Source organism: Microtus oregoni, unplaced genomic scaffold (assembly GCF_018167655.1).
Source record: "Microtus oregoni isolate MIOR12 unplaced genomic scaffold, Mior012 000024F_ref0000369, whole genome shotgun sequence".
NCBI lineage: Eukaryota > Metazoa > Chordata > Mammalia > Rodentia > Cricetidae > Microtus > Microtus oregoni.
The window spans coordinates 11,297,661-11,321,038 of NW_024543083.1; the positions used below are offsets into that span (position 1 = coordinate 11,297,661).

The 23,378-nt window shown below is 47.9% G+C and overlaps 1 protein-coding gene across 1 annotated transcript in view; it reads left to right on the forward strand.

The window, feature by feature from the left end:
* The first annotated feature begins 79 nt into the window (after nucleotides 1-79).
* Nucleotides 80-23,378, forward strand: part of Ikbkb (inhibitor of nuclear factor kappa B kinase subunit beta) — a 47,407-nt gene continuing 24,108 nt past the window's right edge. Inside the window, exons 1-7 of the mRNA XM_041673854.1 lie at nucleotides 80-182; nucleotides 442-564; nucleotides 9,796-9,890; nucleotides 11,125-11,242; nucleotides 14,017-14,086; nucleotides 21,084-21,172; nucleotides 22,250-22,339. Coding sequence (XP_041529788.1) covers nucleotides 460-564; nucleotides 9,796-9,890; nucleotides 11,125-11,242; nucleotides 14,017-14,086; nucleotides 21,084-21,172; nucleotides 22,250-22,339 — 567 coding nt within the window. The 5' untranslated portion in view covers nucleotides 80-182; nucleotides 442-459. The remainder of the gene's footprint in view (nucleotides 183-441; nucleotides 565-9,795; nucleotides 9,891-11,124; nucleotides 11,243-14,016; nucleotides 14,087-21,083; nucleotides 21,173-22,249; nucleotides 22,340-23,378) is intronic.

Below are 23,378 nucleotides of genomic sequence, written 5' to 3' on the forward strand. Positions count from 1 at the left end.
GCTGCAGGCTGTTGCTCTCCATCCCAGCAAGGGGCTCGCGCGTCTCCTTTAAGGGCAGCCAAGTTCCCGTGACGTCAGGGCAGGAAGTGTTTGAGGAAGTGGCGCTGGGCTGGCTGCGTGGGGACCCTGAGTTTTCATGTCCTCTGTGGGTGTCGCTGGCGGCCCCGCGGCCCCCGGGGCAGGTGAGTCCCAGGCGAAGGCGGCTCGCGGCCCGTGGAAGGGCTCGCGTGGACGCGCGCTCCGCCTCTTCCCGGGGTCGGTGGCTGTGATCGGTGGGGACGCGACCCGCCAGCGGGCCGGGCCGCAGCAGCAACTTTTATTTATTAACTAAACCGGAGTGCTCCCCTCACCTGGAAGGGCAGCAGCCGCTGACCCACCCTGCTTCGTGAGCTCCTTCTTTTCCTCTCTCTGAACTTGTCCTCTCCTCCTGCTTGCTTCTAGAGGTAGCAGGGCATCAATATGAGCTGGTCACCATCCCTCCCAACCCAGACCTGTGGGGCCTGGGAAATGAAAGAACGACTCGGGACCGGGGGATTTGGAAACGTCATCCGATGGCACAATCAGGTAGGGTCCTGGCCCCGGGGAGAGTGGGTGGGATTTCTTGGTGCTGCTTCTATCAGGGCCGGTGTGAATGGGTGGGCTCCTTCCTACTCTTGGCTAATGGGGCGGCATGGGAGAGTAAGAAAACTGACTGCAAAGGGGTCTGAGAGCTGCAAAACGGTGACTCTCAAAAACCATCTTAACCATGCCACTTAAAAAGAAGAAAAAAAGAGTAAGCTGTCATTCTAGGTATTTCAAATAATATCCTTACTAATATTAGACTGGCATGTAATACAGTACACACTGGTGAATGTTGTAGAATACAGTATAGTGTTAAAAGATGAGAGCAATAAAAATGTTTTAAATAAGTTTAAATTTTAAAATATGTTTAGATAGTTGGTAGTTCCGCGGCCTTTTGTACCGTCTGCACAAAGCACAGAGCTAAGGATGGTGGGTGAAAATGTGCACTGTATAGGCCGCTGAGCGATTTGGATTAATTTCTTTTTGGATCTGATTATATTCTCATTATTTTAGTCCATATGTGTTTGACATATGTTAAATTTTTTTGTTCTTCCAAATATTTTGGTTTGGGCTAGTGGTTTAAGTACACTGAAATTCTTTGCAGGACTCTCTTTAATTTACCGAATGAGAGTTATTTAATGCATTTTGGATAGTTAGTTCATCGTAATGCCTGAAAAGTACATGTCACCTGTGATATTTCTGTAGCTCCATCCCTCCTTCTGCAGTAGATCACTTACTTACCTCAGGGTTGCTGAGTAACAGACAGGGTGTGTAATGTTGTATTTGGGGGTCACAACCTGTACCCTAAGCCAGGTGCTGCCACCCATCTTCAACAAGCCAATTAAAAGAGTCAAATTAATAGTGGGGAGTCAATGTAGTCACCTTGGGAGGAGGGACAGAGAGACCCAGCAAACACACAAGTCTGTCTTCAGGATCCTGACTGGGCTTAGGGTTTAAACAGAAGATCAAGGCTATGTGCATCAGAGCAGCCCGGTGGCCCAGCTTAGCACTGACCCATGTTGTCATCCTCTAAGATTTCTGAGAGTTCATTACAAACCTTTCTCCAGAAGACAAATTCCCCTTCTGGGTGGTACCCTTTCTTCTCCCAACCTGAAATTCCTGGGGAAATTCCCATCTCTTTGGGGTTCAGTGTTTGAAGGTGTCTCTTTCATTTATATTTTCATTCTTCCTGGACAGTTACAGGACCTTCTGATAGACCCTGGAGGGGCTCTCCAGAAGTGTATTTTTATTTTTATTTAATTTTTTTTAGGATTCTAGTCTTGGGCAACCCTTGAGAAACATAACCAAAATTAGAAGCCACCCTTCTAGGGAATCAATCCTTCCTGGACAGCTATAATTAAAGTCTTGCCTCGCAATTGAGCAGTCCAGGTGAGACACTAGCCTGGCTGATGGCGGTGATGACAGGGAGAAGTGGGCAAATGTAAGAGCTATCTAGGAGTAGCGTGAACAGGACTCGGTGGGATAGAGGGCACAGGGGTCAGAGTTGGGGAGGAGCCCAGCTGAAGTGGTGCTGTCTGAAGGACCTGCCTGCGTCGTCTAAAGTCCTCTGCCATCTTCATGGGCTGATCCACAGGAAAAGCCAGGGGGCTGCTTTGGATGCGCAGACGCGATCTTTGGTCCATATTTGAGATCAGATGATGCAGCGTGTTTTCCTGTGGTTGCGCCTCTGTCCGAAGCCTCTTGAAGAATGCATCTAAGATGTGGTAGCCGCACTTGGCATCCAGCATCTTCTTGCTACTTCGTAGGCTTTCTCCTGTCTATACACAAGAGAATGCACGTAGCTATTATAGAGAAGTGCTGCCTAAGAACCGGGCTCATGGCTGCAAACCTATTGCATGCCAGCCTCAGGCCAGGTGTCTTCTGTGCGGGTTTTGTTTGCATTACTCTGAGCTGTGTGCCTTATCTGACATGCTTTACTTCCAGGGTCAACAGCTCTAATTCCATTTCATAGCCCAGGAAACAGAAGCACTGGGGAGTTAGGTAATATCCCAAAAGAGGACATACTGTTAACATGTACATCTATTTAGATCCAGACCACATACTCCACAGTGGCTTCTGCAGGTTGGAACTAGCATTTAGGACACGCCCAGCATATTCCTAGTTATTTCGGAGGTACTAGTTGGTTCTTTACAATCAATCCAAACCATTTTGAAGTACTAAGGAAAAACTAAGGGATACCCAAATCTGTATTCCCCATTGAAAAAGAGCAGTGTAGCAACACCCCTCCCCCAATTCCCTTGATTCCTGGATCCCCCACAGTGTGAGCTTGACAGTTTTTGCTGCATAGGAATGCTTCTAAATCTCCTGCTCAGAGCCCAGCACAAACTGTGCCGGTTCAGGTAGGCTATTGTTTTCAGAAGACCTTGAGATATATATAGAGAGAGGAAAAAGATCCAACTCCAGGGACCTCAGCCTGCAGTTCCTTTTGAGGGTAGGCAGGGGAAGGAGCCACACATTCTCATATTCACACAGAGGTTGGTTGGAATTCTGACTCACTTGCCACAACCTCTGGTGTGCGTTAGGGGTCCTCAGCCTGACTGCAAAGACGTGAGGCAAATGCCCTGTGGAAATGTTGCAGGGTCCTTTGCAAATGTTACATTGTCCTGTATGTAGGCTTTCAGGGGAAGGAGGCTAGCAAGTCTGGGGGACCCGTGTGAAGATTACAGGAAGTAGTGAACTGGCTGGCTGTCAGAAGGCAAAGTGTTATCAGTTATTCTTCCTACAAAGCGGTGCTAGTCTTTACTGATAAGGCTAAGATCACTTCCGTCTGCCTTTGTGTTTTAATGTGTGATCTTGGAACTCAGGTCTTTAATGGGCGTGGCCCTGAACTCCTGCAGACAAATAAAGAGAAGACGTCATCCTTGGTTAAGTCTACTTACACTGAATGAATTCTTAGAAATATGACTGAGTCTAGATTTAAGTCTCATGTGTGAAAGTAATAACAACTACTTACTGCTTATCAAGAATGTCATTTGTCAGCCAGGCATGGTGGCACGCATCGTTAACCCTAGCACTCACAACACACGGGACAGAGGCAGGCGGATCATTGTAAGTTTGAGGCCAGCCTGGCTTACACAGTGAGTTCCAGCACAGCCAGAGCTATATAGTGAGACACTATCTAAAAGCAAAATAAGCCGTGCTAGCTGCGCCAGGTGCTGTGTCCATATTCTCTTGCTTGCTTGGTAGCAAGGGAAGACTTTGAGGAAATGGAACTTCGTCAGGTTCTTGAGAGGAAGTGGACTTTAGCTGGCTTGTCAGGAAAAGAGACGATTACATGGGTAGAGCATCATCTAAGGAAATGATAGTTTCATGCTCTGCTCAAGGCTGCCTGAGGATCGCACCCTGCATTTCATTTTAATTGGCATCCCTGGAAGGGTCAAGTTTTTTCTCATCTGTGGATAAAGAGCCAGAGGTCTGACGGACTCAGTGCTGCGTATTTAGTTGCTCAAGGAGGCGATAATGCATTTGTCCCTTGAGTCTGTTCCTGACGTCTGTGGGAGAGATTGGAGGCCACTGTGTGGCTTTGTGTCTGCCTTGCAGGAAGACTGAGGAGTTGTGGCCCTTTATCATAGGGAAAGGTGTCTGTGCCACTTGGCAAGTCCAAGATAAAGATGCATCTAGACTTCTTTTTTTAGAAAAGTATCTATTTTATTGTTAGAGATTATAATATAATTATATCATTTCCGTTTCCTTTCCTTTCCTCCCAACAAACCCTCCCATATACTCCCCTTACTGTCTTTCAAATTCATGGCCCCCTTATCATTAATTATTGTTATATGCCTACATGCATATTGATATACATGTGTGTTTATAAATACAACCTGCTCAGTCTGTATAATGTGATATATATATATATCTATCTCTTCAGGGCTAACAATCAGTGTTTTCCCCCTGGGGAAGACACTTGCTTCCACTCTCAGTATTCCTTTGTTGCCTATAGTTATTTATGTAGGCTTCAGGCCTCGTAGGGTTTTCCCTGTCCATGTTTAGGCAGTCATGTTAGTGAGACTTTGTGGGTGTGGCTCCTGATATTATTATGTGATGAGTCTCATAGCAAGCCCCCCATTCTGCCTCTTATAGTCTTTCCCCCTCTTCTGAAATGATCCCTGAGCCTTAGGTACAGGAGTTGTTGAATGTATCCCAGGCCTCTGCTTTCCAGTGCATATTTGAGAAGTTCGTACGGTGTACTTTGATCACATTCAACTCCTCTCTCCTGACTCCTCCCAGCTCTCTCCCACTTCCCTAACCATCTAGCTTTGTGTCTTTTAAACCATCCGGTCTAATGTACGCTGCATCTCACTGAGGTGTGGTTGCCACCACAGAACACACCCTTACAGAGAACTGATTCTGCCTCTCTCAGCATCTATACACTGCCAATAACTAGGGGGGAGACTTTCTGCCTACCTCCCTCTCCGTGCTTGGATATTCCCTGGCTGAGCCTGTGCGTGCTTCATACTGCTGTGAGTCCATACGTGAACACCTTCCTTGTCCTGTGTGTGCTTCATACTGCTGGGAGTCCATACATGAACACCTTCCTTGTCCTGTGTGTGCTTCATACTGCTGGGAGTTCATATATGAACGCCCTCCTTGTCCTGTGTGTGCTGTCACACTACTGGGAGTTCATACATGAAATGGCCCTCCTTGTCCTGTGTGTGCTTCATACTGCTGGGAGTCCATACATGAACACCTTCCTTGTCCTGTGTGTGCTTCATACTGCTGTGAGTCCATACGTGAACACCTTCCTTGTCCTGTGCGTGCTTCATACTGCTGTGAGTCCATACGTGAACACCTTCCTTGTCCTGTGCGTGCTTCATACTGCTGGGAGTTCATACGTGAACGCCTTCCTTGTCCTGTGTGTGCTTCATACTGCTGTGAGTCCATACATGAACACCTTCCTTGTCCTGTGTGTGCTGTCACACTGCTGGGAGTTCATACATGAAACGGCCCTCCTTGGTCCTGAAAATACTCTTTTGTTGTAGTCTCTGGCTCTTACAGTCTTTCCAGGATGACTCCTGAGTTTAGGGAAGAGGGATGTAAATGTCTCATTTAGGGCTGAGCATTTCAGGCTCTTGATGTTGATCAGCTGTGGACCTTTAACTGCCATTCACTGCATGTGGAAACTTCTCTGATGAGATTGAACAACACCCAGCACACCGCTCTGGGTCTCCAGGACCCGTGGTAGCTAGTGCCTCCGTACCAACTGACTCTCCAGCCTAGGTACCATCCATGGGCTCTTTCTGGGCTCAATTTCACACCATTTTCCCCCCTGAAACATTGATCTTGGGCAGGATCTGACTTCCGACTATATCCCGATCACACTGTTGCTACTTGGGTGGTTGTAAGTGATTGAGCTCCCTGGAATGAAGTTCTAAGGGAACTTCTGCACTTCCTGTGAGTTTCCCCTGGATTGTTAGGAGGCTAACTACAGGGCGCAGGGTGACCCTTCTGTTTTCTTTATAGACTGGCCTTCTAGCTCCCTTTGTGCAGTCCCCTTCTGGTGGCTGCCAGCATCTTGAACATGTCTTTCCTTACCCCCCACCCTCTTCAGACTTTATAATACACGGTCATACACAAGGTTTGTGTTTTTGTGTAAAAGGCAAAAAACAGGCCTTCAAAAATCAGCTATGTTCAATACAGCCAATACGATTGGCCCTTTCCCTTTTATTGAGAATATAGACAATTTTTAAATTGTATTCTATTTAATGAGTCTGCTTACTAGCAAGTTGGAGAAATTCCTAATTTGGTTTCTGTTGCTATAATAGCCACTATGACCAAAATCAACTTGGGGAAGAAAGGGTTTATTTGGCTTACAGGCCCTTCATGTAAAGAAGCCAAGGCAGGAACCTGGAGGCAGGAACTGAAGCAGAGACCATGGAGAAATGCTGCTTACTATCTTGCTTTCTGTAGCTTGCTCAGCCTTTCTATAAAGCCCAGGACCACCTGTCTATGGGGCAACACCATTCACAGTGGGCTGGGCCCTCCCACATCAATCATTAATCAAGAAAATACCCCACAGGCTTCGCTGTAGGCAATTAGATGGGGTCAGTTTTTCGATTAAGGTTCCCAGATGATTCACGCTTATATCAAATTGACAAAACAGAAGAAATTTGAATCTAAACACTAATAGGAAGTAAAACTGAAAACTAAGTTCCAGTCAGTTTGAGACAAATTGGGGACTCATAACCTTGAGGTATGGCTTGTCCAAGCTGTGGCTTCTGAGAATGTACGCCAACTAGAGAAACGCGTTCCTAACATGGCCTCTCACTCCTGAAGACCACAGATGGACTTTGCCCTCGGTTCGACTGTGAGCCACGGTGATTGATTCAGCATCAGTAGGAGCTACAGTATAAAAAGGAAGCCAGCTCGTCAGAGAGAGCCTCGGAATCCATGCTTACAATCAGGATCTTTAACAAAGAAAAGGAAAGAGGGATTCAGGGGCAGTTAATATACCTCCTGAGGGCCGGCCGGAGGGGCTGTTGAAGTCACCGAAGTGGATCGTAGCTGCAGCACAAACGCACTACAGAAATGCATCTCACTTCTTTAAGAAGTCTGAAAGACCTTTGAGAAGGTCTGTCTAAAGTTATACGTGTATGACTCGGTTTACATGAAATGTCAAATTATGAAGTCCATGCAAGCAGAAAAGAGATCGGTATTGTCTAGGGGTGAGAGGGACTCTGGGGAAGATGGGAAGTGGCTCCTATAGTGAGTGTGGGGTTTGTGGGGAGGGACCCTGCTCCAGCATTGTGGCTTTGGTTGTATACTTAGAACATACCAGAAAACTAGGCATGGAAGTAAGTGCCTCTTGGACACCATAAGCCCTAGTTGTGGAGTCAAAACAGATCTGAGACTGTTTTAGACATTTTGTAATATTTGTGCTCTGGCATCAGAGTACTAATGGGACCAATCTCATTTCTGAAGTTTTCAGCCTTCGCCACAATTTTAGGGTTGATTTATTGATTGGTGATCACATTAGATGACTGCCCATTGTGTCTGGAGAGTTCCATTTTCCTTCCATTACCAGGTAGGCCCAGGCCCTTGCAGGAGTTTTGGCCATTTGGATAAATATGAGGCAAGTTGGATCCTAATGACTTGGGCACTAGCCTCTTGGGACACTGGGAAGTCTTGCCACGGTCTTCTTGTCATTTCCAGTCCCACATTCATTACCTCACAGGGCCAACAGTCTAAGCTGTGTTGACCGTGGCTGATTTTGAAGGTCTTTAGAGGTTTCAGTCCTTCACCTTCTGTATGTAGAAGCAGAAATCTTGTTCTGTATGGAGAATAACCCTCCATCAGTGTTGAATGAGTGAGGTTTTTTAAGTGTGTAGCAAGCAAAACTGAAAGAACAAATAGAAATATCATAGAGGTAGATAACAGAACACCATCAAATTGGGCGCTTAGAACGTTCAGAGAGAACATTCCAGAGTAGTCCTTGGCAGAGAATAGTAAAGCATCCTCAGGTAGGTGCTTGCATCAGCCGTCAGACATCCACTGGTAAGCCCATGCTGAAGCTCTCGTGCTTGGGTTCCCAGATGAGAGATTTCCAGGCAGGATAAACTTCTGCCTTCCTGTCCCCACTGTAGACGTTTTTATACTGTGCAGTATTAAATGGAGAGTCTTTGTAGCTCTTCTCAGTGAACTGGCTGGTGTCACTGTGAATAGGGAGTCTAATAACTACTGTCCTTCAGCCTTGCTTGAAGCTGCTACGTTTGACTCTGGGACACCTCACCCCAGGGCTTCTTTCTGCTGCTGCTGCTGCCACTGCCGCCAAAACCACAGGCTCAGCACTCTTCCATCCTTCATGTTCCCCTGGACTATATACAGCAAAGAGACGTCTGTTAGCCTCAGGAATCAGTCACCCCGCTAAGTCACAAAATACTGATTTTTCCATTGAAGAAACCACAGTGAGGTTGAGAATGTTGTAGTGATATTTTATTTGTATTTTAATAAATAAAGCTTGCCTGAAGATCAGAATGCAAAACTAAGGCCCTAGAGGCCAGGGAGTGGTGGCACACACCTTTAACCTCAGTACTCGGGGGATGAATGCAGGGGGATCTCTGTGGGTTCAAGGCTACCCTGGACTGCACAAGATCTAGAAAGGGATCCAGGTGGTGGTGGCTCTCACCTTTAAGCCCAGTGTTTGGGAGTCACACACCTTTAATCTCAGCACTAGGGAGGTGGAGACAAGAGTGATATGGCCGGGCAGAGGAATATAAAGGAGAAGAGACAGAAACTCACTGGAGTCTTTAGTCTGAGGACTTGTGGAGACAGAATCTTGCCCTTTGGTCTGAAGATCTGGTAGAGGTAAACGGTCTCTCTAGTGGTTGACTGCTTTGCTTTTCTGATCTTCTCGAACCCCAATATCTGTCTCTAAGTTTTTATTATTTGTGCTACAGAACGTAGTTCAGTTGGTGGAACGCTTGCCCTGTGTTCACAAAGCCCTGGGTTTGATCCCCAGCACATCTAAACTTGGCATGGTGGTACGTGTGCACCTGTAATCCCAGCACTTGGGAGGGGGAACCGGGAGGATCAGAAATCCGATGTCATCCTTGTAGCCATAGTGATTATCAGCCTTGACTTCACTAGACCATTCTAAAGTAAAGAAGTATGTCAATTAACAATGAAGCCGAGCTTCTGAAGAGTATATGCGTCATGCTGAGAACTGTCCTCCTGTAGAGTTGGAGGATACCCTCTATGCGTCCTCATCTTCATTTCAGCTTTGAATAGTGGCAGGCCAGTGTTCCTGTTTCTTAAGTAAAGACACAGTCTCTGCATAGCTGGTGAAAGAAGGTGGAGTTTGAGCTGTCCTGTGTCCTACTGACTACCCTATACTCGTCTCTCAAGAGAAAAACTCTTGCACAAAAGCATGGAGATATCCACTGTGCCAATGTCAAGTTGAATCACAGTCACCAGCAATGCTGTATGGCTTAACCTAATATGGCAATGGTTGGGGTATGGAGAGAGATGTCGTCCCTGGACAGGAATTTGCTACAGAGCTTTTGTGGAAGACAGAGGGTCAGAGCAAGGCCTGAAGGATCTGTGTTCCCTGGATGGGCAGAGGACACAGGAGATGAGCAAGTTGCAATGTGGGGACGGTAAAGAGAGCAGCCAGACGGTCCAGGTGTTCCTTAGGCTACCTGCGTGGCTGGCAGGGCTCTGTGGGGGTCTTCTGTTTGGTCGTTAATTGTTCTGATGCCCAGTGTGCCCTTTCTGTAGGCGACAGGAGAACAGATTGCCATCAAGCAGTGCCGACAGGAGCTCAGCCCGAAGAACAGAGACCGCTGGTGCCTGGAGATCCAGATCATGAGACGGTGAGGACCTGCGCCCTTATCTGGGGAAGCCACTTCCACAACCCTGTGACGCTGGAATGAAAACCACAGCATGCTCTCCCTGCCATGTCTAGAAAAGAACCCTAAGTCTCTTCCATCAGGACACTGCCAGGCTATCCAGACAGGCGACTGTCCTCAGGGCTTCTAAAGGAGTAGCACTTAAACACTACATTGAGTTTGTGGTCAGGCCTGTTACATTAAACTTAAGATAGCTGTCATAGCTAAGCATGGTGTTGTGCTCCTATAGGCCCAGCAACTTGGGAGGCTAGAGACAGGAGGAATAGTTGAGCTCAGGAATTTGAGACCAGCATGGGCAACATGAGACACTGTCAAAAATTATATAAGTCAATCGTGATAAGTTTTTATTTTTCAGCAAAAATATCCTTGTCTTCCCTATGCTTCTAATTCCAGAGTGGCATCTGACCCTCTGCTGCTGTTTGCCCTCTGTGGATACCCACACAGTGTGGGGACAGGATCTTTCTGTCCTGGGTGGATGCTCTCCTCCCACTGCTGTGACCTGTAGGTGAGCGCTGTAAGAGTTAGCTTGAAACAACCAAGAAGATGCTCCCTCTGCTCACTTCTTTCGTTTCTTTAAATGACTTGATTTTTACACGTATGAGTCTTGCCTGCATTTGGATACCACGCGCATGCTTGGTGCTGAGGAGGCCAAAAGTGGAGTTGGACCTTCTGGGACTGGAGTTCCAAGACGGTTGATGGTTGACGGTTGTCCTCCAATATGCGGGTGCTGGAACTCAAGCCCAGGTCCTCTGGAAGAGCCCAGTCTTAACTGCTGAGTCATCTCTCCAGTCCTCTGCTCCTTTCTTAAAAAGCAGAGAGAGAGAGAGAGAGAGAGAGAGAGAGAGAGAGCGCGAGAGCAGTTGCCTCCCTCCTTGAATACCCACGTGCATGCTCCCATCACCTGTCCCCTTAAATGGCGTAAGGTCCCTATCGTCACCTGTTAGAAGCAGCCTTGCAGCACAATGAAAACTTGAATCGGACACTTTAAGAACAATGAAACGATACATGATATGCTTATAGGATATTTGAGTTTTCAGGGCTGAGGAAGGCTGAGTTAACATGTTAACTTAGTAAACTACTCCTGTTTAGTTCCCAAGGGGACTGGTTATTCTGTGCCTTTGTTGGAAGCTGAGATATGGAACAAGGGGGATGGATCTGAGCTGAAGCTCAAATGCTTATTGCTTTCCCCTCTTTCTAGGCTGAACCATCCCAATGTTGTGGCTGCGCGGGATGTCCCCGAGGGGATGCAGAACTTGGCACCCAATGATTTGCCTCTGTTGGCCATGGAGTACTGCCAAGGAGGAGATCTCCGAAGAGTGAGTCTTCCGGGGTTGTGGGATTTAGGTCCATGTCAGCTGGGACGCTGGGAGGGGAGAAACGGAGAGACCATTCACCATCATCCATTCACCATCATCCAGCAAGCTCAAGCAGTCAGTGGACTGACCGCACCTATGCGAAGACCCTCTTCTATGCCTTCTTTGGGGTGGTTCCCATAAGTGTAAATCAGAAGGCTTAGTCAAAAGTGCCTGCAAGAAAGCCAAAGATGAGCTGTGTCACGTGATCACTAATGTGACAAGGAAAACTTGCCATCAGACCTGGACCAGGGAAGCAAGAGGGAAGTCACAACACAGACTCTTCCCCCTTTGATATGTTAGAGCCACCACAAGCTTTTGGGATCGGTGTCACTGCTGTCCAATGGGGAGAGACTTTCTTCACAGACGTGACAGTGTTGCACAGAATCACGGAGGATGGGAGGGAGTCTTAGCTTGGTCATCGGAGATCAGGGCCGCGGTTCCAGGTCCTTCCGTCTCACCTGTGGGGTTTCCACTTTCCTGCTCGCTGTCCTGCCTTCTCCACTCCAAAGCCACACTGGACAGAGGGCAGTGGCAGTTCTCCCGGTTCACAGGGACAGTTCTGTGTGCCACTTAAATACTCCTTATGCTTTTATAGGGTGCCTGGTTTATGGTTTCAGCATATTGGTACCTACATAGAATTCCTGCACTGCAGGTAGATGCCGTGGCCCAGAGACGTTCCTTAGATAAATCACCAGCTGTAGACCATGGCTGTGGTGGAACTCCCTGTCTGTAAACCTGGGTCAGGTCATTTAGTGTGGGGGAAAAAATTAGCTCCAAGTGAGTTGTTTTCAAATCTACTCCGTCTATAACTCCATTCAGCTCCTTACTATAAAGACTCACAGCGTGGGGCCCAGACGCTCTTTCAGGGCTCCTTTTCCATAGCAGTTCCCCTGACATACGTCATGTGCTGTGGCCTTTGTTCTATGGGGCCTTTCCCCTTCATAAAAGAAAAGTTTCTGTGAGTGAGTCTCCCGGTAGGGGTGGGAAGTCCTGACGGAGTTTAGCTAGGGACAGGATATGACAACACCGTGATGCTCCTGTTTCCTGACCTTGCCGTTGGGTGGGAAGGCAGCCATGCTGTTGTAAGCTGTCAGAATCAAGTGACAAGTTGGTCAGGCTGGAGAGAGAAGTGGGTGGGGGTGACCAGGTGACTGGGTGCTCAGAAGCACAGTGGAGATGCACACCCGCCCCATCGGGCAGCAGAGACCCCGTAAGGTGAGGGAAAGGGGATGGAGATCTCAGGGTGCCTCTTGGCCTGGACTTCAGGGTGATCTAGGGAGAGGCAGGATGTGGTTGCTTAAGAGGACCTCTGTCCTTGCTGTCGCTTGAAATGGCACTGGGGGAGAGTCCTGCTGCCCAGGGCTTTTATGATCTTGTTCTCTTCATTTCCTAAATAAGGTAACTTGTCTTTTACTTCTTTTTAAAACTTAAAAAAAAAGAGTGGGCAAAATCTATATTATCTCTTAGAGCAGTGGTTCTCAACCTTCTTAGTGCTGTGACCTTATATCACAGTTCCTCATGCTGTGGTGACCCCCACCACAAAATTATTTGTGCTGCTATTTCATAACTGTAACTTTGCTACTGTTGTGAATCGTAATATCTGTGTTTCCTGATGGTCTTAGGTGACCCTTGTAAACGAATGGTTTAATACCCCCAAAAGGGATCATGACCCACAGGTTGAGAACCACTGTCCTAGAGTGCTAAGCTTGAGTAGCAGGTAGCAAATTTCAGATTCAGAGTTAATTTCATGACATAAATGTACCATGCTTTGTTTGTACCTGTAGTCCAGCTATGGGGGAAGTTAAGACAGGAGACTCATCAGGCGGTGGTGGCACGTGCCTTTAATCCCAGCACTGGGGAAGCAGAAGCAGGCAGATCTCTGTGAGTTCGAAGCCAGCCTGGTCTACAGAGTGAGTTCCAGGACAGACTCCAAGGCTACACAGAGAAACCCTGTAGACTCTTTTTTTAAGAATTTGAGATCAACTTACAAAGTATGGTGAGACTCTGTCCAAAAAAAAAAAAAATACACAGCCTCAAAAACAAACAAAAACCTAAACCGTGAGAAGAGTGAACTGTGTGGCACACAGATAAGCAGTCGGGGATGGTCATGAGTCTGAGTGTTGATGACTCGGAGCAGCACGTGGAGCCGCTTGGTAAACGTAGAGCCATTCGAAGCCCAGCTCCAGCTGATATTAGACTCCCCAGTCTCAGTTTCTTCACCTCTGGCATGGAGATTTCAGCTGCTCTTCCCACTGTCCTGAGACGTGGGACTCAGGACAGTGATGCTGGGTGGCGCAAATAGAGCCTGCTGAATTCACCATGCAGTACTAGGTGCATTGCCAGGTACATAGCAAGTGCACCTTCCCCCACATTAGATTGTCCAAGGAAGACCCTGTTAGCAGAGTAGCCAGAGGGTGGCTTTTCGCAGGAATCTCAAGAGCAAACTCAGTTGCTATTGACCTTAGACCCCGGCCACTCTCTTCAGACTTGCAGCAGTAGTGAAGTTGATTCAAATACTTCCTTCTGGGGCCAGGGAGGTGGATACATGGATAACTGCAGGCTGCTGCCTTGCTTTGACCCTGGAGCAAGTCCTACTGCCCCAGCTGCCTCCAGCCAGCTCCCCTGAACCCTGATGTAGTCCCAGCACTCAGCTCCCTGACTGGCAGAAGATGCAGGTGGGCTTCTCAGGGGTCTCTGACCACCCAGACTGACCCCGCTTCTCATCTTCTCCTTAGTACTTGAACCAGTTTGAAAACTGCTGTGGCCTGCGGGAAGGAGCCATCCTTACCCTGCTGAGTGACATTGGTAAGTCCCGTCCTAGAAACAAAGCCAGGCCCTGCAGGGTAGACGTGAGTCCAGTCAGGCACCTAGGGAATTGCTTCTGCAGAGGGTGTGGTGAGATGTGGAGAGAACCTCCCGGAGTAAGTGAGGAGTTCAGCCAGGGCTCAGATAGAGTTCCTTCCTTCCTAAGTCATGGTGCAAATGACTGTGCATTCCCTGGAAGAGGTTTCCCTTCCCACCAAAGGGCTCCACACCCTACTTTCCTGGAATGGCGGGTGAGCTAGGTCGTCGTCTGGTAGTGAGGCTCTCTACTCTTACAGCAGCAGGTGTTGGCCAGCCATGGGCATAGGAAGGCCCCCTCTTTAATACACGGATACTGTGGGTGTCCTTAGATGCTGGAGCTTATGGCACTCGGAGAAGGCTGGCATCAGGGAGGAGAGTCACGTGGGCCTGCGGACACCTGTTTGTGGTGTCTCCTAGAAGTGGGGTTCTCACAGTCAGCTCTGCCTCTCGCCTAGAGAAGTGGGGATCTCACGGTCAGCTCTGCCTCTCGCCTACAGAAGTGGGGCTCTGACAGTCAGCCTAGAGAAGCAGATCTGAGAAGTGCCACAGAGCTTGCTCAGGGCTTTAAAGATGATGATGATGGTGGTGATGATGATGATGGTGATGGTGATGATGATGATGATGGTGATGATGGTGATGGTGATGATGATGATGATGGTGATGATGGTGATGGTGATGATGATGATGATGGTGATGGTGATGATGGTGATGATGATGATGATGGTGATGATAGTGATGATGATGATGGTGATGATGATGATGATGGTGATGATGGTGATGATGTGTAGTAATATGAGTGGCGGCGGGGCTGCGTCCCCAACACCCCAGCTGCCTGCTCGGCTAGCTTATGCCCCGAAATAATTACACGGACACTGTATTCTTTTAAACACTGCTTGGCCGATTCTCTTCTAGGCTAATTCTCACATATTAATTTAGCCCATTTCTAATCATCTGTGTATGGCACCCCAAGGTGCGCTTACCAGGAAGATTCTAGCCTATGTCCATCCTGGGTCGGAGCTTCATCCCGGGAGTGGGGCATGGCGTCTCTCTCAGGCGTCTGCTCCCGAGAGCAGAGCGGTGGAGACTGACCTCACTTCCTCTTCCTCCCAGCGTTCTGTTCTGTTTACTCCTCCCACCTATCCTCTAACCAATAAAATGGGCCAAGGCAGTTCCTTTATTAGCCAATGACCTTCCTCCATCAATGATGATGATGGTGATGATGATGATGGTGATGGTGATGGTGATGGTGATGATGCCATCATCCAAGGCTGGTGCAAATTGATAGTTTGGGTTCTAGAGTTATCTAGAGTTCTTCCTTGAATATGTGTCCTGTTTTTGGAGAATGGCCTATTTTCAGCCCTCCCCTACTTCATTCTTTCAACCTGTACATATATGACTTGTTCACTCCAAGTTTGTTTTTCCAGTTGTACAGAAAGTTTGATGTGAAGTCACGCATCCTTTCCTTGGGTTCTCCAGCCATTAGCATTTACCCCACTTACACAGCTGTATTCTCTAACTTTGCAGTCCAGGGGCCTCTCATCTTTCAGGAACTTTGCCAGTGTGGGTCTTAAGGCTGAGATCCAAGCAGTCTGATATGTACAGTATTTACCTTCCTGAGCATCCTCCCGTTTCCTTTGCAGTGGAGCCCCATGGAGGCCTAGGTGACATTACTACAGTCTTACCTCATGGGTAAGCCACAGCCACTTCTTGGCCTCGGATTTCCTGTGTGTCTGCCAGAGGAGCCCTGTCTGTATACCTGTGGGGTCTACTCTAGAGGTCTAGACTTCCACTTGTTCTCCCGACACCATACTTCCTGTCTCACCCGCCCATGTTTTGCTTAGATGTTCACCTGATTCTGTCTCCTTAAACCAGCAGCCAAATTACTGATTTGCTCCTGTTGGATTGGGTTAAAGGCAGGCTGGTAGGTAGGGGGTGGGGAGGAGGGAGGGAGGCAGGAGGTTCTTTTGTTCTCCCTGGGCGACATTTGCTTCCTTTGGTCACCACTTTTTCTTGGATGTCATTCTCTCAAATATTTTTCTTCTACTCATTAGATTATTTATGCATCTGTCATATAGGTAGAAAAAGCCTCTACATGGAGACTGGTGGCTCATGCCTGTAGTCTTAGTTTTTGGAAGATAGAGGCAAGAACATTGCTGCGAATTTGAGGATAGCCTGGGCTATAATGGAAACCCTGTCTCAAAGGAACAAAAACAAAAAGCTCTAAATGACCGGTCCATGTACACTAACTGGATGAGTGCTTCGTATGCCCTTTACTTCCTTGGGTGCGGTGACTTTAGTATTATCTACTCTAGTGCCTCCTTGGTGCGGGTGGAGCAGCGGGCTCGAACATGCAAGCGTCCTACCATGAGCTCTACCCAAGTCTTGAACCAAACTGCTTGAAACCAGAGCCTTTGGTCACTGCTTTGTCTTCAGCATCGAGAGAAGTAGTAGCTGGTATATGGCGCCTTGTCTGTGGGTATCTATAAGATCAAATGTTCTGAAAGGAATTAAAATACATGATGACTCATTCTTTAAATGATAGAATCTGGACATCCCTGTATTAATACCCGGCTTATAAACCAGCCCTTCCACTCAGTAGCCAAGTGGCCTGAAGCGTGTTACTCATGCTCAGAGCGCTGACTCGTTAGCTGTAAGTGAGAGCATTGCTCACCTCGTTAGAGTCCTTGAACAAAGAATGAGATGCTGTACATCAGCTCTTGGCACAGCGCTCTTCCTAGAATGCTGTACAGTAAACCAGTGTGGTCCCCTTCCCTTTCCCGCCCTGCAGGCCCTAAAACCCTCAGTCCCTGCTATGGATTATTAATGAGGTTGGAGCCAGCAAACCCCATAGGTGGGAGTCTCGTGAGATGCCGTTCCTGGAAATGCCTGCTCTTCCCCAGACCCATTTCTAACCCAGCCATTTCTGGGATGCATTCCTATTCTTTGACTCTACTTGAAGTTGCTGATAGATTTATGTTTTATTTGCATACCGCACCCCATTTCTGATTTCTGTATGAAACCATCAAATTTAGTCTCACGACTAAGTCAGCTCAAAAGCTTTTCATAGAGTGACATAACCGTTTTGTCTTCTGAAACAGCTCCTGAGCATATTTCGTCCCAAGTGCAACATTCTCTTTGCTGGAGTCACCACTGTTCCCTGCCTGGTTGGTTCCAGTTAATTAGCCAAGCCATGCTCCTGGTCACAGTCCACATTCATTGCCTTCTCATCTGGGTTAAATCTGTTTGCCCCTAATATCTGGGTCCTGATTTTTTAGGGACTCCGCACGGGCCATCATCAGGTAACATGCACAAGCAGGATTCTTCCAGTGAGTTTTAAGTTACCAAATGCAGCTCCAGCAGCTCTAAGGAGAGTACACATGAGAAAACAGGTAGATGCCTGGCAGCCTCCTAGAGCTAGCCTGACCCACCATTGCCTTATCCTGGCAAACCATCCTGGGATAGACAGAGGCAGTGATAACAGTATGAACCTCCCCATAACAGGACCCCAGAATAGCCCACGGGAATCACAGTTACACTAAGTACTCTTTTAGAAAACATAAGAGTGTTGCTTCCTGCCAGCGAAGCAGCGAAGTCCCAAACAGTCAGGTGAGAGGGGGTCAGTGGCCCAGGCTGTCAGTGGCTTCCTGAACCTTAGAACTGCACATGCCCAGACCACACCTCATCTTCCATGTTGTCTTCTCTTCATTCTTGCCCCCTCCCCTTCACCTTCCTCTCCTCGACCAGCCGCTCTGTGCTTTACCGTATTGCTGGTTGTCTGTCTGGTGTCTTGTGGCACCTCTACCAACTGTATCTTCCCCGAGGCTGTGCTCTAACCTGAGCTCTGGATCCATGTCTGCAGAATATTTCTCCCAAAGTCACTCCCAAATTGAACTCTAAACTTCTTTTGACTTGATCCCTTTGTGATACCTTCTTTTTCACTGGACCTGTCTTTCTGCACACCCAGACATGCGTGCCAAGTTTAAATCTCATCTTTTGGGTCAGTGGTTAAGAGTATTTGCTACCCTTACGAGGGATCCAGATTGGTTCCTAGTCCCCATATGGTGGCTCTCAACCCAAGGGATCTAAGAACCTCTTCTGGCCTCCCGGGGCACCAGACATCTACATAGTGCACATGCACGCAGACACAGCATTCACACACATGAAATAAAAAGAAATAAACCTTTAAATCTCACCCTTGAAAATCTTTCCTTCATGTGTTTCTTACTCTGCCTGGCTGGAAGGACTAAAGGACAAAAAAACACTCTCCAGGTTGATCTGGGCATGTGGCTCAGCTGGTAGAATGCTTGCCTTGCGTGCGTTATGCCCAGTGACTCATAAACTGGACGACATGGTGGCATGTGTCCCAGTCTGGGGGTGAGGCTGGGGAGTAAGAGCAGCAGGATCTGGAATTTAAAATTATCTTTAACTGCATAGTAAATTTAATGCCAGCCGCCTTTGTTTCCAACTGAGGTCGCTAGCCTACTGCACACGGATTCCTATAGCCTGTTCCTCCATTCCCCCACTCGCTGTGTCCTTCCTTCCCCTGTACCTCATCCGGGACCCTCAGCCTTCCTGTCTGTTAGCCTCAGACTTTGCCCGTCACTCTTGATTTCCCTCACAGCACCCTGCTCTTCATGGTCGCTGAGCAAGTGAGAGAGTGGTTCTGCACTTTCGTCCTAACATCTGGTCTTGCTGCTTTCCGCCCTGTTTGTTAGTCACAGAACCCATTTTAGCCCAGAGACCTTGAGCCAGGCTAAGTCTGTTTTGCCTGGGAAGTCCGACAGCAAACTGGGCAGCTCATGGTAGGCTCGGCACTTTAATTAAGAGCACAGACATCTCTTACTTTATTACTCAGTGGCAACTTGGACCACCCATTGGTTGGCCTCTCTCCATCCCTCCCTCTCTTTTCTTCTTCTTCCTTCTGCCTCACCCCCAAACAGTCTACCACTAAGATATACCTGCCCCCTACCTGTTGCTTTTCGCTGTCTCGTTTTCTTCTGATCTGTACCCAGTGGAACATACCTCAAACAAGTGTCCTGAAAAGAGCTTACCAGACTCTTAAGACTTGTATGAATATCGGGATTTCATGGGCACGCCCCTTCCAAACCTCTTTCCTACCTGGAAGCCTGGTTGATTTAGTCTGTTTTCTAAGTTGTAGTTTATTATATGACGAATATGACTTAGAATTGACGTCATATTCTTACTGTAATCCCGGGGAAATCCTGGGTGTAGATGTGGGCATCACCCTGACAAGAGTCATAGTGATGCTCTTTGCCTGCTTCGGGTACTGCACCTGGATCTCTCTGCAGAATCCATATGACAACAGGCCAAGGTACCCATCACTCTCTGCCTGCAGGGATGGCCACCTCCCCTGCCTGCCGGACTGACCATCTCCTCAGTTTGCTGGAGATTCCACATGACTCAGCCCATCCTGATAGGCGTGGTACTGTGTGTTGTATGTTTATGTATAGGTATAGATTAGTATGTGGATATGCTTGTACATTTGTGATGTGTCACAGAAAGGGCTTGGTATTAAATCAGTGTTGTTATTGATTTTTTTACTCCTACCCCTTTTGAGACAGGGTCTCTATGTAGACCAGGGTGGCCTTGAACTCGACATTTAGATTAGGTGACCTCTGCCTCATCTCATGATCATCTTTGTGCTAAGGTTATAGGCATATGCCAACTTTTACTTAAAAAAAAGTGGTGGGGTCTGATACTGTCCTCTTGGCAGTGCATCATCAACATTCTTTAAGTCAATAGCTGTGCACCTAAATTGTTTTAAAGAAGTTGCCCATTATTGCTGGAGAGATGGCTTAGTTGGTGAAGTGCTGGCATGTGTCTTTGGTAGGTTTCTATCGCTTCAATGAAATACCATGTCCGAAAGCAATGGGGGGGAGGGAAGGGTTCGCATCATCTCACACTTCCACGACACAGTCTATCATCCAGGAAGTCAGGACAGGAACCTCGAGGCAGGAACTGAACTGAAGCTGAGAATGAGCTGCGTACTGGCCTGCTTCTTGTGGCTTGCTCAGCCTGCTTTCTTAAAACACTCAGGGCCCCCAGCCCAGGGATGGCACCATCCACAGTGAGCTGGACTCTTCCCACTTGTCATCAATCAAAAAATATCTTACAGGCTTGCCCACAGGCCAGTCTGCTGGAGGCGTTTTCTCAGTTGAAGTCCCCTCTTACACAATGCCAGCTTGTTTCAAGGTGATGTAAAACCAGTCAGCACACTGTGCAATCATGAGGACCCAAGTTCAGTTATCTGCACAGCACCCGGAGTGAAAAGGGTGAAGCCTGCACCTGTAATCCCATCCCGGGGAGAGGGGCAGAGGTAGAAGGATCCCTGGGGCTGCTGGGAAACCAGTCCACATGAGTTGCTGAGCTCCAGGTTCAGAAACCCTATTTGGAAAAAAGATAAAGGGGGCAGGGACAGGCTAGGAAAGGATGGAGGAAGATACGTGAGTTTGAGGCCCTTTCCTGAGCTTTGTTTGTGAAATCTTTGACCATGAATTTTCCAAACGTATTTTGTCTATGTCCCTTTTGTTAATCAGGGCTCCTGTGTGCTGGACTTGATCTTCCTAGAGGCTGACTGACCTCAGACTGCTGATCTTGCCTCCACCTCCCAACTGCTCCCATACACCACCGTGGCTAGTCTTTTTATGCAGTACTTCAGCGCCTCATGGATGCTGGGCAAACACTGCAGTAACTGGGCTACACCATCAGCAGATAAACCAAAATCTCACAGTTAAAATTCTGCACTTTTGGCCGGGCCCCCTTCACCAGGCCTGAGCAGTATCCGCCCCAGGCTGCCGCTTTCCACTGAGTTTATGCAACAGAAGTCAGAAAATGTGTCAAGGCAGCACTATATTGTCTTTGACAGGCTTGTGAATTCTGAAGGAAAAAAGCATTTTCTAGACATAATAAAATATCGTTCATCTTTACACCCCCTCAGCATCAGCACTTAGATACCTCCATGAAAACAGAATCATCCACCGAGATCTGAAACCAGAAAACATTGTTCTGCAGCAAGGGGAGCAACGGGTGAGTGGCCTCCCTGGGACTTAGGGAGTCTCCGGGGCTGCTGGGGGACTTAGGGAGTCTCTGGGGCTGCTGGAGGGACTTTAGGGAGTCTCTGGGGCTGCTGGGAGACAGCTCTGGCAAGGGAGCACTCTGCATTTTAAGTTGTTTGTTTCTGGATTTCCTCGAGTCACCCTGTGGTTCTCTTAAGGATTTCTTCTTTTGGGATTTCTTTCCGTTTTTGAAACAACAGTGCAAACTGTTCTTGCTGGCAGACTGAGGCAAGCTTGGCTGTATCACATTGGCATTTTATTTTTTTATTATTTTTTTCTCCAGTACTGAATGTATTACATTGTTAATTGCCCACGTTGCAGGAATCTGATAAGGAAAATGTTTATTATTCCACCTCCGCCCTCAACCAAACACCTCTTTGAGACAGACTTTCTCTGTTTCACTTGTTTTGGAAGCCTCACCTTTCGGTGTTAAAATGAGCTGAAGTTGGTTGTGGGTGTGGTTGAGAAGAGACAGGCAAAGGTGGCATCAGCCCATCGTGGGCATGGTCCAGCTTGCCGTTACACACAAGCTATACTTGTGGCCTCTGCCAATGGCTGCCCCACTCGAATGCGATGGTAACCTCCTCAAGAGCTTAGGTACTGTAGTCTCCCAACTCCGTTCAACCAGGGGTGGCCCATCCCTCCTGAAACGGCTTCCCTCACAATTCCTAGCCCAGCCCATGACTGTGGCAGACTCACCAAACCCTCATTCTTCCAGTCATTCTGGATATTTCCTGAGCAGGGCCTGGCCTGGCCTCTTCCATTACAAACCCAGGCTTAGTGACCCTGGGGTCTGATATGTAGGCTCTTAATTGATTAGTGGCAAACCAAGAAAAACATCTGCCCAGCATTTTTATAGTACCCAAAAGGTACCTGGTCGAGGACTTTCTCCTGTGACTATATTGGCTCTAAGATGTTCAGGAACCACCATTCTTTGGGAGTTCAGGAATATCTTTGTTCTAATGGCAAACAGACTTGCGTTGTGAAAGGAGACGGTCCTCTTACAGCCTACAGATTCTTCTCCTCACCCCACCCTTTTTTCTTCCAGTTAATACACAAAATTATTGATCTAGGATATGCCAAGGAACTCGATCAGGGCAGTCTGTGCACTTCCTTTGTGGGAACCCTGCAATACCTGGTAAGAAATGGGCCCAAGGGCTTGCTTCTCAGTCCCTGTGATGTTCATGTTTGTGGGTCTGTCTGTCCTTCCTGCCTGCATCTCAGGCTTGCTAGCTCCATGGACATCTAGAATTTTTGTGTGAGTGCACAAACCCTAGTTCACACATGTGCATGTTGTTTTGCCCTCTGGAAAGATTTAGTCTCTGCCCTGGTGTGAGAAGGGCTGTGCTGTGTGCCTTTACCCAGATCCTGGAACCTCCCTGTGCCAGGGTTCTGTCTGATTATCTATAGAGGCCAAGTTTCCTGGAGGGTCACGGGAACCAGTGGGGAAGAGGTGGGGCCGTGACTTCTCTCCTGTGTGCTGTGTGATCTGGATACCGGAGTGATATTTGATCAACTCATTCTTCAGGAATGTTGTGCGCCAGACCTTGTGCTCAGAGCTGGCAGTACAGTGAGAAAAGAGATATAAGTGTTTGGCTGCTCACTGAGAGCTTACCGTTCAAAAAGAAAGCAGGCGTTAGTCACCATGGCATCCAGATACTCAGAAACCACCGTTGTCGTGAGCGCCTCTGATGCAAGTACAGGCTGGAGGATGTGTTGTGTGTGAAGGGGGCCTAGCTAAGTCTGGGCCTAAAGGTGAAGGGCTAGAGTCGGGGGAGGCAGTGCAAGGACGGGGAGAGGAGAAACTGGCGAAAGCATGGCACATTGGAAGACACAATAGTGTGGCCCAGGCGCTGGGGAGGAAGAAGGAAGGGACAAACTGTTATCCTTTACTGACTTTAAGGGTTTTTAACCATATCATAAAACCTCTGGAACAGCCCTGAAGAATGACTAAAGCGGCTGCTGGACTAGACACATCCCCAACTGTGCAAGTAGAGTAGGGAGGCACCAAATGTTTAAATGCAAGAACTGGGCTGGGACACTGTTTGGCATAGCTGTAATCAGCTCTTGCCTAGAATCTAAGCACTGGGCTGGTGGAGACAAGACAAGCGTGAGTTTGGGGCCAGTCTGGACTACACGGCAAGCATCTATCTTAAATAGAGCAGGGGTGGGGTAGA